The sequence below is a fragment of the Staurois parvus genome, unplaced genomic scaffold (genome assembly GCF_062004578.1).
Source record: "Staurois parvus isolate SC_StPar_1 unplaced genomic scaffold, SC_StPar_1.0 ptg000827l, whole genome shotgun sequence".
Taxonomy (NCBI): Eukaryota; Metazoa; Chordata; class Amphibia; order Anura; family Ranidae; genus Staurois; species Staurois parvus.
In genome coordinates this window covers 1913431-1929309 of record NW_028318623.1, presented here as the reverse complement: position 1 = coordinate 1929309, position 15879 = coordinate 1913431, and the positions used below count along the sequence as shown (strand labels likewise).

The 15879-nt window shown below is 46.1% G+C and overlaps 1 protein-coding gene across 3 annotated transcripts in view; it reads left to right on the top strand.

Moving 5' to 3' along the window:
- Positions 1–173: 173 nt before the first annotated feature.
- The window catches only part of RCN3 (reticulocalbin 3), a 30658-nt gene continuing 14952 nt past the window's right edge, over positions 174–15879 (top strand). For 2 of the 3 annotated variants that reach the window (XM_089655176.1, XM_089655178.1), the window contains exons 1-2: positions 174–252; positions 6074–6316. In XM_089655176.1, coding sequence (XP_089511302.1) covers positions 6093–6316 — 224 coding nt within the window. In that variant the 5' untranslated portion in view covers positions 174–252; positions 6074–6092. Of the gene's footprint in view, positions 253–777; positions 790–6073; positions 6317–15879 lie in introns of those variants that run through there. The other variant, XM_089655177.1, reaches the window with a different exon arrangement.

Here is a 15879-nt window from a genome sequence, read left to right as displayed (position 1 = left end):
TCCCGCGCCCCGGCACGTCAACACCCAGCCGCCTCTACACGTGCTCGTGTCAACGTGGCGAGCACAGGCCAATCAGCGCTCGATTCTCGGTCCAGAACTTTCTGTAAACACGCCCATGGGAGGGGGGAAGTATTCTAATTACTAGCAACACGCCCTCACTTCACGCCCAAACTCGTCTAACCATTTAAAGGGGCAGTGCGCTCTATCCAAAGTTCTGCTCCTGAGTTGGGAAGTTGGAGTGTGCTGTGTGGGGTAAGTGGTTGGGGTGTTTTGAAAGTGTGTGGGGTGTGCTGTGTGGGGTCAGTGGTGGGGTGTGCTGTGTGGGGTCAGTGGTGGGGTGTGGAGTCAGTGGTGGGGTGTGCTGTGTGGGGTCAGTGGTTGGGGTGTTTTGAAAGTGTGTGGGGTGTGCTGTGTGGGGTCAGTGGTGGGGTGTGCTGTGTGGGGTCAGTGGTTGGGGTGTGGGGTCAGTGGTGGGGTGTGGAGTCAGTGGTGGGGTGTGCTGTGTGGGGTCAGTGGTTGGGGTGTGGGGTCAGTGGTGGGGTGTGCTGTGTGGGGTCAGTGGTGGGGTGTGCTGTGTGGGGTCAGTGGTTGGGGTGTGGGGTCAGTGGTGGGGTGTGCTGTGTGGGGTCAGTGGTGGGGTGTGGGGTCAGTGGTGGGGTGTGCTGTGTGGGGTCAGTGGTTGGGGTGTGGGGTCAGTGGTGGGGTGTGCTGTGTGGGGTCAGTGGTGGGGTGTGCTGTGTGGGGTCAGTGGTTGGGGTGTGGGGTCAGTGGTGGGGTGTGCTGTGTGGGGTCAGTGGTTGGGGTGTGCAGGTTATACTGATAGGGATCAGAATTGCTCCCTGGAGGGAAGTGGCAGTTTGGGGATTTTTGCCATAACTGGTGGTGGGATGAATTGGGAATTGTCATCTGGGAAGCATTTGTTATGAATTGTAGTGGTTTTTGTTTTTTTAATATTGCTTGCAATGGAAGTGTTCTGGGAAATCCATTTCTGATTATAAAGCTGGCCATAGACCTCAGATGACGGTTGGAAAGACCAATTGACCACCAGAGATCAGCTGGTGAACAGGAGAATGCATACAGTGACAACGTGTGTGGTCTGTGCACTTAACGGTCACCCTCGCCTCCATACAGTGACCACATGCTTGGTCTGTACACTGAACAGTCACCACTGGTGTCACTCATCTCCATACAGTGGCAAGGTGCGTGGTCTGTACACTGAACGGTCACACTCCTCTCCATACCGTGACAACGTGTGTGGTCTGTACACCAAACGGTCACCCCCTGGTGTCACCCTCCTCTCCATACAGTGATCACATATGTGGTCTGTGCACTGAACAGTCACCCTCCTCTCCATACAGTGACATGTATGGTCTGTACACCGAACAGTCACCCCTGGTGTCACCCTCCTCTCCATACAGTGACAACGTGTATGGTCTGTACACTGATCAGTCACCCTCGCCTCCATACAGGGACAACATGTGGTCTGTATATCGAACAGTCACCCTTTTCTCCATACCAGGGCTGGATCTAGTTTGTCTGATGTGGGGGTGCAGTAAAAAAATGTCAGGGGGGGCAGAGGATGGGAGATCAGCAGGGCAGAGGACGGGCAAGATCACTGCTGGCGGGGCAGAGGACGGGCGGGAGGATCACTGCTGGCGGGGCAGAGGACGGGCGGGCAGGATCTCTCTGCTGGCGGGGCAGAGGACGGGCGGGGAGGATCTCTCTGCTGGCGAGGCAGAGGACGGGTTTGCAGGATCTCTCTGCTGGCGGGGCAGGATCTCTCTGCTGGCGGGGCAGAGGACAGGCGGGCAGGATCTCTCTGCTGGCAGGGCAGAGGACGGGTTTGCAGGATCTCTCTGCTGGCGGGGCAGGATCTCTCTGCTGGCAGGGCAGAGGACAGGCGGGCAGGATCTCTCTGCTGGCAGGGCAGAGGACGGGTTTGCAGGATCTCTCTGCTGGCGGGGCAGAGGACAGGCGGGCAGGATCTCTCTACTGGCAGGGCAGAGGACTGGCGGGCAGGATCTCTCTGCTGGCGGGGCAGAGGACGGGCGGGAGGATCTCTCTGCTGGCGGGGCAAAAGAGGATGGGGATGGGGGTATTTCTCTGCTGGCAGGGCAAAAGAGGACGGGGATGGGGGGATCTCTCTGCTGGCGGGGCAAAAGACGACGTGGGGGGGGATCTCTGCTGGCGGGGCAAAAGAGGACTGGGCGGAGGATCTCTGCTAGCGGGGCAGAGGACAGGGGCACAGCTCCTTCTCCCATCCCTGCATTGCACACAGCCTGGGCACAGGCAGCAGAGCTTCTCCTCCCCATACAACCCATAACTGAGATCAGTATGGAGTCAGGCTATGGTAGTATAGTATCAGATTAGGGTGATATAGTAGCAGGTTAGGGTTGGCTTAGATCTGGCCATTCTCCATACAGTGACAACATGTGTGGTCTGTACACCAGTCACCCTCATCTCCATACAATAGCTGGTTGATCTGACCCATCATCAACCCTCGAGATTTAATATCTGGTGTTGTCAGCTGAGAACACGACCAGTCAAGAGTGAGTTCTCTAATGTGTATGGATTGCATACATTGTGCCTATAAATATTTCCATTTTGAAGTCTTGATAATGAATATAAGTCTTGCTTTTATGTTTATGTAAAGCCCGAGCAAACCTAATTGCATGGTCCATCTAATGGTGGCCACACGCTTTCGTCTTATCCTGCCAAAATGATCAACTCCGCAATCAGTTGTGTAGTCCTAAATTCCCTTCCAATCGGTTTGGATCAGATATGATCCAACTGAGTAGATTGGCCAGGGTGGAAAATTATCAGTTGTCACCACGGAGATGGATGAGGTATAAATTTAATTTAAATACTATCGGCTTATATTGAATGTAAATGATAACTTGGGTTCCTTTCGCCCAACTATCAATCAAAATCCCCGTTCCTGTGTGTTGCATTCATCGAATAGGTTGTCAACTATAGATTATTTCTATTGGTTGAGATGAAAAGAGATTGATCGTTTATCAAACCACGTATGGCCACCATAAAACTGTTAGTTGGTTTGGGAACGCTCAAAACAAAGTGGCAATGTGTGTGGATTTGTAGATCCACCCTATGGTTCATGAAGCCCTCTGATGTGGCCCATGACCTCATGCTCTGGGATGGCGGTTAGCAGGCCGAAATTGCGATCAGTAGTAGTGTAGCGTCAAGGGTCGCAATGACAACCCCACCCCATGCTCCAGGGAGCCCACAGGAGGGTGGCATATACAGGAACTGATCCTCTCTATTTTCCTCTTGCAGCTGCTGAAATCCAGCTTCTTTTCCCTCCCACCAGGTTTCAACGACTGCAGAAGGGGAATGTTCATTATGTTATTCAAGATAAATAAAATCTGAATTGTGAACCATGAATGTTACCAAATCACTTAAGTGGCCCTTGCTCTTCAAAAGGTTGAGAACCTCTGATCTGTAGAGTTGAGTTTAGTTCAGATGTGAAGCTGGTGTTTTGTGGAGCTGCACATTGCTGGTGGTGCTGGTGCTTTATGATATGGTGGTGTCTATAGGTGGCACCAGGAAAACCAGAAGGAAACATGGTCACCAGCACTCAGGGATGTGTCCCAAGATTAGTGACACACTAATAGTTCCAGATGCCAATGTTTCGGGGGTTCACAGGATTCCCTTTCTCTGTCCTCTTCTGCCCCGCCAGCAGTGATCCTCCCGCCCGTCTTCTGCCCCGCCAGCAGTGATCCTCCCGCCCGTCTTCTGCCCCGCCAGCAGTGATCCTCCCGCCCGTCCTCTGCCCTGCTAATCTCCCATCCTCTGCCCCCCTGACATTTTTTTACTGCACCCCCACATCAGACAAACTAGATCCAGCCCTGGTATGGAGATGAGGGTGACTGTTCGATGTACAGACCACATGTTGTCCCTGTATGGAGGCGAGGGTGACTGATCAGTGTACAGACCATACACGTTGCCACTGTATGGAGAGGAGGGTGACACCAGGGGTGACTGTTCCGTGTACAGACCATACATGTTGTCACTGTATGGAGAGGAGGGTGACTGTTCAGTGCACAGACCACATATGTGATCACTGTATGGAGAGGAGGGTGACACCAGGGGGTGTTTGAATGTTCCCTGCTTCAATGTCCTTACAATGTCCCATAGGTTAAGATGTCAATGTTTGTGGGCTTGCAGATTCTCCTTCCTTGGGTCACGGAGTTTCCCTATGGAATAGGACTCTGTAAGCGAGCTGCGAAAAGTTGGCATCTTGACCTAGGTGATGATATATGTTCTTTGCAATAAATCTTGGGACTCTCCATCCTTTAGTGCTGATGACTCCTTTTCTTGTTTTTTGGTTCAGGTTTGAAACTGATTTTCTGTAGATCTGATCAGATAGGATACTTAAATTTAACAAGTTAACTATTACAGTTCTAAGAACATCAGAGGTTGATTTTTGGCAGAGCTGTATAGTCCTAATTATTCTGGACAAAATAAGGCGGTACTAAGGACTGCAATGGATGGCACCTTGAAAAACCGAAAGAGGATGGTCACAAGCACTCAAGAGTTACCAAGATTTATTGTGAAAAACATGTAGCGTCACATAGGTCAAGATGGCAACATCCTTCCTTTGGTCACTGAGTTGCTCTGAGACAGAGGATCCTGCAAGGACTCAGAACATTGTCATCTTGACCCATGGGACATTATGTGTTCTGCACAATAAATCTTGGACACTCATCCTTGAGTGCTGCTGACCTCTTCTTCTATCTCAGGTTTGAAACTGATGTTGGCTGAACTTTGGTTGTTGTTATTATACAGGATTTATATAGCGCCAACAGTTTGCTCAGCGCTTTACAAATACTGTATAACGAGCGACAATACAGTTCAATACAAGAGGGTTAGGAGGGCTCCTTGGAGCTTACAATCTAAAAGGAAAGGGCTAGTGATACAAAAGGTAGTAACTATGGGGGATGTATTCGTAGAAGATACCATTATTAGCTGAGGGCAGGATAGGCTTCCCTGAAGAGTTAGGTTGCCTAAAAGTGAGCAGAGTAGGCGATAGCCTGATAAATTGGGGTAGAGAGCCCCAGAGGATGGGGGAAGCTCTGGAGACAAGGGAGCAGGAGGTCATGCAAGGAGCCGAGAGATTACGGTTTGGGTGATATTTGGAGACAAGATCGGTGATGTAATTTGGGGCAGAGTTATAAATGGCTCTATATGTGATTGTTAATGTTTTTTGAATTTTATCCATTGGGCAATGGGAAGCCAGTGGAGGGATTGGCAGAGAGGGGTGGAGGACACTGAGTGGAGGCCAGTGGAGGGATTGGCAGAGAGGGATGGAGGACACTGAGTGGAGGTCAGTGGAGGGATTGGCAGAGAGGGGTGGAGGACACTGAGTGGAGGCCAGTAGAGGGGTGGAGGACACTGAGTGGAGGGAATGGCTGAGAGGGGTGACAGATACAGAACGGTTAGTAAGGTGGATGAGTCTGGCAGCAGCATTCATGATAGACTGAAGAGGGGATAGCCTGCGATGAGGTCGGCCAATGAGGAGGATAGTTATAACTTTACTTTTGTTACAAGTGAGAATCTGATCTGTAGAAGGTCAAGGGTGGCCTGGGATGGAACTAGATACATTCCTGATGGTGCTGTACCTTTTTTAATAAGGTGGTGCTTGTAGGGACTGTAGCAGTTGGTGCCATGCAAAACCAGAAAAGAAGAAAGTTGCCAGCACTCATGGAAGGTTTTCCAAGAATATTGGGAAAAACAGTGTCGCTCGGGTCAGGGGCTCACAAAGTTCCCTTTCCTGAGGCCACCGAGTCTCCCTCAGAAAGGGGACCCTGCAAGGCCCTGAAATGTTGCCATCTTGACCTATGTGACAATATGCTTTCTTCACAATAAATTATGGAAACTCATCCTTTTGTGTTGGTGGCCTCCTTTCTCTTCCAGGTGAGATTTGAAAGATCTTTTCTAATAGTTGTTTTCTAAAACAAAGTTACACTTTCTCTCTTCAGATCTGGAGAAGGTCAGAGGTCAGTTTCTAAATCCGTTATGTGAACTCCTAACAAATAAGCTTTGATTGTTGTAGGTCTGTCTCTGCTGGAAGGATGAAGACCCTAATCGTACTCTTAGCTGTGACTCTTTGTTCATGGTTGGTGACTTGTGTGCCAACTCAGGAGAAAAAAGATCGCGTCCACCACAGTAAGGACTTAAGTGACCACAAGCACGATGACAGCGAGGGCTTTCAGTATGACCATGAAGCCTTCCTAGGCAAGGAGGAAGCAAAGACCTTCGACCAGCTGACCCCAGAAGAGAGCAAAGAGAGATTGGGGTAAGGAAATTACATTTACCCAATACACTGTTAAAAGCATTTAAAATTTTATTTCAGGTACTTATATAGCGCCATCAATTTACTCAGCACTTTACATACATATTGTACATTTACATCAGTCCCTAACCCTCAAGGGGCGTACAATCTAAGGTCCCTAATTCACATTCATACATACACATACTGTTGCCAATTTAGACAGGATTCAATTAACCTACCAGCATGTCTTTGGAGTGTGGGAGGAAACTGGAGTACCTGGAGGAAACACACGCAGGCACAGGGAGAACATGCAAACTCCTGGCAGGTGGTGCCATGGTTGGGATTTGAACCAATGACCCGAGTACTGCCAGGTGGAAGTGCTGACCATTTAGCCACTGTGCTGCCCAAATTTTCCAGCGTCGTTTTTCCTAAATGTACTGAGAATGTTCCTACGAACATTTGTTTGAAAATTTACTAATGTATGGCCAGCTAAAGAGCAGTGTGCTGTAACTGACAGCAACCAGTCACAAATTCTTTTATTGTCTTGACTGATTTCAAAGTCTGGCAAAGTGAGTTCAAATCGGTTATAAATCCCAGCAATCAGCCAGCATGGTATACTGGAACCAGGGGCGGACTGACAAAACTCATGGGGCTCCCAGGCAATAGGGCATCATGGGGCCCCTGTGTCCTTGCCCAAACTCAAAAAAGCCTATGAAAAAGGTACCAGGGGCATCTCATGGGGCCCCCTACTGACCCAGAGCCCTTGGGCAGTGCCCGAGTTTACAAATGGTCAGTCTGACCCTGGCTGGGACTTGTAGTTACTGGAAAATGCTTTTATTTTAAAGAAAAATTTGAGGTGTAGCTCTTTTTACATTTCAGATCTTAAGATCAGTAGTCGGACACAGCAGTGCCTTATGCAGGCCATACATGGGTCGAATTTCGAACAAATTTCCTGTAGAAAATCGGACTTTTTGTAATCCGATGGTGCCACCATTGATTTCAACCAACCAAGCCTTTAATTTCGCCTGGTGTTGCTACAGAAAAGAATTTTCATGGTCAAGTATTTTCTTTCCTTTCCAGGTCACAGCTCATGTTAATTTCTTTTTCGATTACATTTCTTGCATGATTCTCCCATTGATTTAGAAATTATTGTATTTTTCAAAATTCTGACCTGCCTGATCACTCAAATGTGGTGGTCGCATGAAAATCAGCCGTTGCTGTTGCTCACTAATGGTGTGAAATTTGAATGGAAATTCTTGTGGAATTCGACCCATGTATGGCCGGCTTTAGATCTCCCACTAAAGATACATAGCCATAAGGCTGTAGGTAGAGGAGTGACTAGGCACGGTCCCGTACCGGGTAGTGCCTTGCAGTAAGAATTCCAGACAAACCGTACATTTTCAGGACACTTTAGGTAGAAATAACCTTTCCTGACGCCAGCATGGCAGCATACATGTGGATTGGTGCCAGGGAAGGAAAATTACAATATTGGATACCTATAACCTAGAAAATCTTCATTCAGCATGCCAAGGCTGCTTATATAATGATAAAGCTCTTGTCTGCACCAATCAGCTTCCAGGTTTTATTGTCAAAAATGAATTTAACAAGCTGAAATTAGAAGCTGATTAACTATCATGCACAGCTGCACCGGATTTTGCACTCTTCAGTTTTAGTAAATCATTGTAGCAGCTCATGCTGGTAACTTAGTTCCACATCTGGAATGCATTTAGAGGGCCACATCTGGTCACAACAGCTTAAAGCCGAGCAAAACTTTTTATTTTCCCAGGCATTGGGGCTGTGCCCTCACTGTAAGGGAAATTGTTCATTGTGTCCAGGGGTTTAGGGAAGAGCTATGCTTACCCCATCCTCCGATCCTCTGGAAAACTGTGCTCCCCCACATCCAGCAGTGGACTGTTCCTGCTGTCTTCATGGCCAGAGCTGGTCTATGGGTGTGATGTCAGAAACAGTCCATTCACAAGACCGCTGGCATGCAGGGGGCAGAAGTGGCAGGGACTGGTCTTGTACCCTAAGGATCGGTGGATTCCATAAATGTATCTTCATTGGTAGCGCTCCTAGACAGAAATGAGCAGTTGGCCCATGAAGTGCTGGCACAGCCCCACTGCATGGTTCAAACATTTTTTTTTTTTTTTTTTTGCCCAGACTTCTGCTGAACTTTGCCCTGGAAAAAAAATTAAGTCAGCAGCTACAAATCCTAGACTTGGGATCCAGTGCCATCCTGACCTGGGCTGCTTCTTCTCCAGTCTTTGGGCCCTGGAGTGGCACCACGCATGTGTGATTGGTGTTGTGCTTTCTCAGTGCACCCACAGCCCCCTGGGAGTTGTGGTGTGTCCCAGAAGGTGGGGGCTAGGCGATCCGAGCGAAAGAGGAGAAGGCAACTGTCAGAAATGGGTACCCCCTCCAAGAAAGGGGGGAAAAAAAACTCCAGTAGTGGGAAGGAATGGGAGGAGGAAAGAGGAGGATGGAGAAGCATGTCGGGGACTTTGCGCTTCCCCATCCAATCGGTGAACACTTTGCATTCATTGAGGAAATGCAAAGCATTCTTTGAATGGCACTTGTGCCAAACAAGTGACCTCCAGTGTTCAGAATGCATCTGATCAGCACGGGACCCAGAAGCTAGTGGAGATTACTGGAGGGATCCTACAGGTATGATCTATGCATAGTTACGTTGGTCCACCAAGGTGGACCAATGTAATGTAATTCATTTTTAACTGCCTCCTGCCCAGCCTTTAGACAAATGAGGGTCGAGCAGTAGTGCTGCTATCCTGGGTGGACATCATATGGCCTGGGTGGAGGCGATCTGTTTCTACCGGACATAGCAGATGACAGATCAGTGTACCAGGCCTCAGCTGGAATCATGTGATTGCTGTGATCAATCAACGCAGATCACATAGCAATTGTACACAATGGACAGCTTCCATTCATTGTGTACTATTGTGTTTGATCTCTGTGATTGGTCACAGCAATCACAGGGTACAGACCAGGCCAATTACAGCCCATCAGTACCATGTGATTAGCTGTAGCCAATCACAGCTAACCACAATAGTAAACACTGAATGTTGGTTGTTGCGAAGCCCTGCCCTTAAAAATGTATAGTTTGTCAGGAATAATTTCTGCGCAGCAGCAATGCACTTCTGGTATGTGAGTGTGCCTAGGCACTCCTGTTCCTACAGCCTCATATCTGTAGTGTGAGATCTAGGGCACTGCTGCCTGTGACTGCTAGCCTTAGAGTTTTTGTAAATCCACTGTCCTCCTTGCTGGGGGGTCTGACATGAGGAGGCAAAACCCTGCATCTACCAAGATGGCCACCATCACATAGAGACACATTGCAGAAAAAAAACTGTAAATTGTATCATGCTTACTGTCATCTTTTTTTCCTTTCTTGGCGCCAATCCATGGCAGCATACTACCACATGTGTGCTGCCATGTTGGTGCAAGGAAAACATGGTATGTTGTGGAAAAAGATCAGCCGCAAGATCACCACAGGTAATACGTTTGCACTGTGCCTGGCTTTTTTTTTTTTTTTTTTCCTGCTCCTAGACACTGAAGCTCAAAAAATGCTTATAGCCTAAAGTAATGTACATGGACACATAGGAGAACCCTATTTAGCTTCTAGGAGCAGAAAAAATGTTAGTGTGCATGGAGCCTTACTAAGCTCTGGAGCAACTGCACTTTGCAGAGTGCACAGTCTATTTTGCCTTTAGTAAATGAACCCCTATAGAATAATTTAGTTTCGCCTTCTTTTCTCTTACCATCTAATGTCCCTGCCACTAAAATACAGACATGTGCGAAGGTCAATCTGGGTGGAATATGTTTCACCTTTTATTTATTTAAATTACTTCTACAAGGTACAGTTGTCTAAACCTTGCTGTAACTTTTTTGTGTTTGTTTGTGTTTTTTTGTTTTGTTTTTTGTTTTTTTTAATGCAATTTAATTAATAATCTGGAGTTTAGCAGTTGGCTGGATATAGCTGTGTATGTGTGAAATATTAAACATGATATAAAATACTGTATGTATAAAATATCATGCAGCAGTTGCTGCCAGATGAAGAGAGTCTGCTGCTCACATGCTAGTGGGAGCAGAGAGGAGTGCAGTGATTGAGGCAGGCCAGTACTGGAAGTCTAAGACTGCCTTTGTAGAGGAGGTACAGCCTGGATTTCCCACCCTACAGAGCCTGGGGGGAGTCGGGGAACATTCCAGACTGTTAACGTGGCACACTCCACATTTCTTTTCTTCTCTTCCTTTTTTTTTTTTTTTTTGTCCTTTAAGGGAAGGAGGGGGATGGATAGGAAGTGCTTTATTAGGAAACCCATCTCAGTCCTGCTTTGGAAAGTATTGTGTTCTTTTTCCTGCATATGTCATGTGATTGAAGGATCCTAGTGATCACAATGGTTTACGTATTTTATTGTAAGTACTTATATACCGCCATCAATTTACACAGCGCATTATATATATATATATATATATATATATATATATATATATATATATATAATTACATTCACATCAGTCCCTAACCCTCAAGGGGCGTACAATCTAAGGTCCCTAACTTACATTACCATAGTAACCTTGAACTACTCTGCGCAAGTGATCAGGATTTTTCTTTTTTTTTTTTTTTTATTAACACATTATGATTGCTAATACCAATGTATTTATTATTTCAGGTACTTGTATAGCGCCGTCAATTTACACAGCGCTTTACATGTATATTGTACATTCACATCAGTCCCTAACCCTCAAGGGGCGTACAATCTAAGGTCCCTAACTTACATTCATACATACACATACTAGGGACAATTTAGACAGGAGCCAATTCGCCGGCCAGCATGTCTTTGGAGTGTGGGAGGAAACTGGAGTACCTGGAGGAAACCCACACAGGCACAGGGGAAACATGCAAACTCCAGGCAGGTGGTGCCATGGTTGGGATTTGAACCAATGACCCGAGTAATGCCAGGCGGAAGTGCTAACCACCGAGCCACTGTGCTGCCTTATACATTTATTGAATAATTTGCCTAGTAGTGGAAAGCTGAAACCGGTCTTCTGCCATTCAAGAGTGGCCAAATTGAAAACCACCACTTTGCAGGGGATCAGAATACAGTTGGGTCCATATATATTTGGCCACAATTTTTTAGTTTTCTTCAGGTATTTACTAAAACATTTTCCAGCTATAGTTCTATAATGGACATGGGCTGAAAGTGCACACTCTTGGGTTTAATTTGAGGGTATGTACATCCAAATTGGATGGAATTACAGCTCTTAAGAATAGCCATTTCAGCACCTGTGCGCAGAATCACGTGTGTACATCAATTTGCATTTCCGGATAGGGGGCGCGCGCCCAGTGCCATTAGTACAGTGTCAGGTTTTTTTTCACTAATCACTGTATTGGTGTCACTGGGGATGTCAGTGACACAGTAAGTTTCCCCCCCACCCCGTGTCAGAATGTGCGCTACAGTCCTGCTAAACGTCGCTGATCGCCGCCAATACTAGTAGAAAAAAAACCCTCCCATTATCTATACTGCCATTTTTGTAGACGCTATAACTTTCACGTAAACCAATTAAGTTAGACGCATTGGTTTTTTTGGGGTTTTTTTGCAAAAATATGTCACAGAATATATTTTGGCCTAAATTTTATTTTTATAATTTTTTTTTTTTTTTTCTGGACATGTTTAATAGCAAAGTCCAAAATATTTTTTTTTCTCAAATTGTCGCTCATTTTTTTTTTTTTGCTTATAGCACAAAAAATAAAAATGTAGAGGCAATCAAATACCACCAAAAAAGCTCTATTCGTGAGAGAAAAAAAAAGGACATAAATTTCATTTGGGTGCAGCTTTGTATGACTGCGCAATTGTCAGTTAAAGTAACGCAAAAAAAATGGCCGGGTGAGGAAAGGGGGGAAATTCAAGTGCAGTTAATATTTTGTTGAGAATCCTTTACTGGGGAAGGGGGGGGGGGGGGGAGTCTATTGTGTGGAGCATCTGTTGTTGCTGGAATGGGGTCCATTGTTGTGTGGGAGATCTATTGTTGCTGGGGTGGGGTCTGTTCAGGGGACCTAATGTTGTTGGGGTGGGGTCCATTGTTGCTGCAGGAATTTATTGTGTGGGGGATCTGCTTGTTGCTGGGGTAGGGTCCATTGTTGCTGGGGGAGTCTATTGTTGCTCCGGTGGGGGTCTGTTGTTGGGACCTATTGGTGCTGGGGGAGTCTATTGTTGTGTGGGTGACCTATTGTTGGTGGGAACCTACTGTTGCTGGGGTGGGGTCTATTTTGCAGGGGATCTATTGTTGGTGGGGTCTATTGTTGTGCAGTGGATCTCTCGTTGCTGGACGGTGGGGTCTATTGTTGTGCAAGGGATCTATGGTTGCTGGGGTGGGATATATTGTTGTGCAGGGGATCTATGGTTGCTGGGGTGGGATATATTGTTGTGCAGGGGACCTATTGTTGATAGCTGCAGGGAATCTATTTTAATGCATTTCTTGTTTACAAATTACTTGGCACCACAAAATGATACTTGGTTCGCTATTCTCAAAATTGGGTAAAATGGAGATGGGTAGGGGGTGGAATCAAGGGACAGTGCTCAGGAGTGGGTAGGGGGGACCGAGATGGGGAAGTTCCATCACCTATTCTGAGGGGGGGGGGAAGAAAATGCCCTGCACAGCACTATTTGTATTCTGCTGACGGGGGCGCGGGGAGTCTTCCCAACCAGCAGAACACCGCTGTAGCTGCATGCAGTAATCTAATGCTAACAATCTGACAAGCTGATTGTACCCAAGTTGATCCAATCAGCCTGCCCATAGATCGATCGAATCTCGGACAGTCCTCGCTGAACTGGCTGAGACTTGATCCATCTACGGCCGGCTTATCTGAGCTCTGAGGAAAAGGGGCGTGTCCCCCGAAACACATCAACAGGCTAACCGCACCACCAGTCGGACACTCTGCCATCACTTTGGGCCATCTCTGTGGCCTCACGGGCTTTTTAGGCACTTTATTTTGTGTGTTTTTTGTCTTTTTAAATATTTAATAAACCTTGGATAATGCACTAGGTGTTTGCGCCACTTGTCTACTTTTTTTTTTTTTTTTTTCTTTCTATACCTGACATACAGTACTGTTTAGCATGAGCTTGCCCTTTAAGTCTGAACAGTGGGACAAGTTTGGACAACTCAATGGATTCTCGGCTGCAGAACTGTCACACTGTCAGGTCCCAGCATGTACTGTTCACTTTTGAGAATGTTTGTTTTTAGTCCTTACTGCAATACAAATGACAATTCTTACAATTGTCATTTAGAGAGAAGAGAGAGGGCCCCCCCCCCCCCCCCACACACTTTTTTTTTTTTTTTTTTTCCCTGGTCTCTTACCATTGCATCATTTATTCACTTTAAGGCTCCATGTACACTGCAGCTGCTAAACTGACATTCAGGAGCTTTCCAGCGTGTGGTGTGTGGTGTTTGTGTTTTTTTTTTTGTTTTGTTTTTTTACACACCAAAATTGCATTCAGGTGTAGATTTTTATCAGTGTTCGGAATGCTTGTAAACACAGATAACCGCGTTTTTTAGAAGTGTTTTTTTAACTGTTCCATGTCCAGATGCTGTCCAGAGCCTTTTTTCATCATCAGAAATGTATGCAAAGCATTTTCCATGTATTTAAATGGACCCGGTACATCGGCACAGTCAGTTCCAGGTTTTGCGTGAAGGAAAAAAATGGTAGAACGTGCCGCATTATGCTCATGATGGGATCCATAGTGACTACAAACAGAAAAGACAGCTAATCGCAACACATACTGCTCTTTCTCTCAATGTCGTAAGTTACTAATTTTTTGCTGTGGTGGGTTTTTTTTTTTGGTTGGTTTTTTTTTTTTCTGGGCATTTTGGAAGGTCTCCTGATGTTCTCTTTTAAAAAAGCTTCTAAACCGAAACACGGTATGCAAACGCGACTAAGTGTGTGTGTGTGTGTGTGTGTGTGTGTGTGTGTGTGTGTGTGTGTGTGTGTGTGTTTTTGTTTTTATCTATGTTTTTCCAGCAGTCACTTTCCATCATTCAGAAGTGTTTTTTTTCCAAACGTCCCGTGTACATGGAGCCTTAGTGATCAGATGCACACTTTAAGCCGAAGTAAAGGTAGCCTAAAGAACTGTGAGCATGCAGCTCAGACATTACAGATCTGTTCTGTAATAATAAACCGCTGCCTGCTTACAATCTCTTATTGAATGCACACTGAGTTGCGCATGCGCAGTTCATCATGCATTCCTGGCACACTCTGGCTGTCCTGGAAATACCATCTCCTGTGGGATGCTGTCATTCCATCGCTGGCAAACCAAGGGGCCGAAAACCCATCCCCTGGAAATAGCCAGGGAGAAGATGACAGCAGCCAGCAAGGAATTTTCACTTTCACGTCGCTGGAATGAGGTGGTATTTCTTTCAGCTTGGTTCAACTTTACCAGTAAAGCTGGACATACTACATTAACGTGGAACAAATCCATCAATTCTCCAGAAGGTATGTCATGAATGTTAACACTCACAGTTGCTTGTGGTCTGAAACATTGCTTGTGTTCTAAACCGAACTGTCAAGCACATGGCTGGTGTCATAACTGATTATGTGCAAACCAAGGCTAAGATGGCCACTTCCTTGACCATAGATTGTAAGCTCCAAGGAGCATGGCCCTCGAACCCCTTGTGTATTGTTACTGTACTGTCTCCCATTATAATGTACAGCGCTGAGCAAACCATTGGCGCTATATAAATACTATATAATAATAAAGGATGGGTGTATTTTTCATTTCGCCCTTAGGTTTTACTTTCGTCTTAGCCTAGCAGACACCGCCAGATTCCCCTATCCATGCTAAACGGTGTGGCTGGGAAAATCTGTAGTGCCAGCTGTAGTATTCTGACAGCCAGCTCTCCTATTCTGCTTGTGAGCAGGCACTGTAAAGCGAAAAATCGACTTTTGTAGAGTTGGGTGATGCAGGGCAACCCATAGAATGAATTTTAGCCAGTTCAGGAATCGGCTGAAATTTGATCCTTGTACGATGAACTTAAAGCGAAACTTCACCCCAAAGGGAAGTTCTGCTTTTCTGTATCCTCCACCTTTAACATTTGGACTTTGTTTTGGAGGGGGGGACCTGGTTTTGGCAGGCTCCAGCTCCCCACTTCTACTCAGATTGCCTAGGTGATCAGTATGAAAGTTCACCACCTTCCCTGTCTGCCTAATAAAGCAAAAACTCCAAGCCTCTCTGCATGATTTGGTCAAAGCCATAGAGTTAGATAAATAGATCTCTATGGCTTTGACCAAATCATGCAGAGCGGCTTGGAGTTTCTTTGCTTTATTATTATCTTTTCTCCTTGTTCTCCTTGTTTTCGTTCTCCTTGTTTTCGTTCTCCTTGTTTTCGTTCTCCTTGTTTTCGTTCTCCTTGTTTTCGTTCTCGTTGTTCCTTTTTTCCTTTTCGTTCTTCTCTTCCTTCTCCTTTTTTTCCTTTTTTCCTTTTTCGTTCTTCTCTTCCTTCTCCTTTTTTTCCTTTTTTCCTTTTTCGTTCTTCTCCTTTTCGTTCTCCTCCAGCAATAAGCACAACAGTGCTCAGTCCTC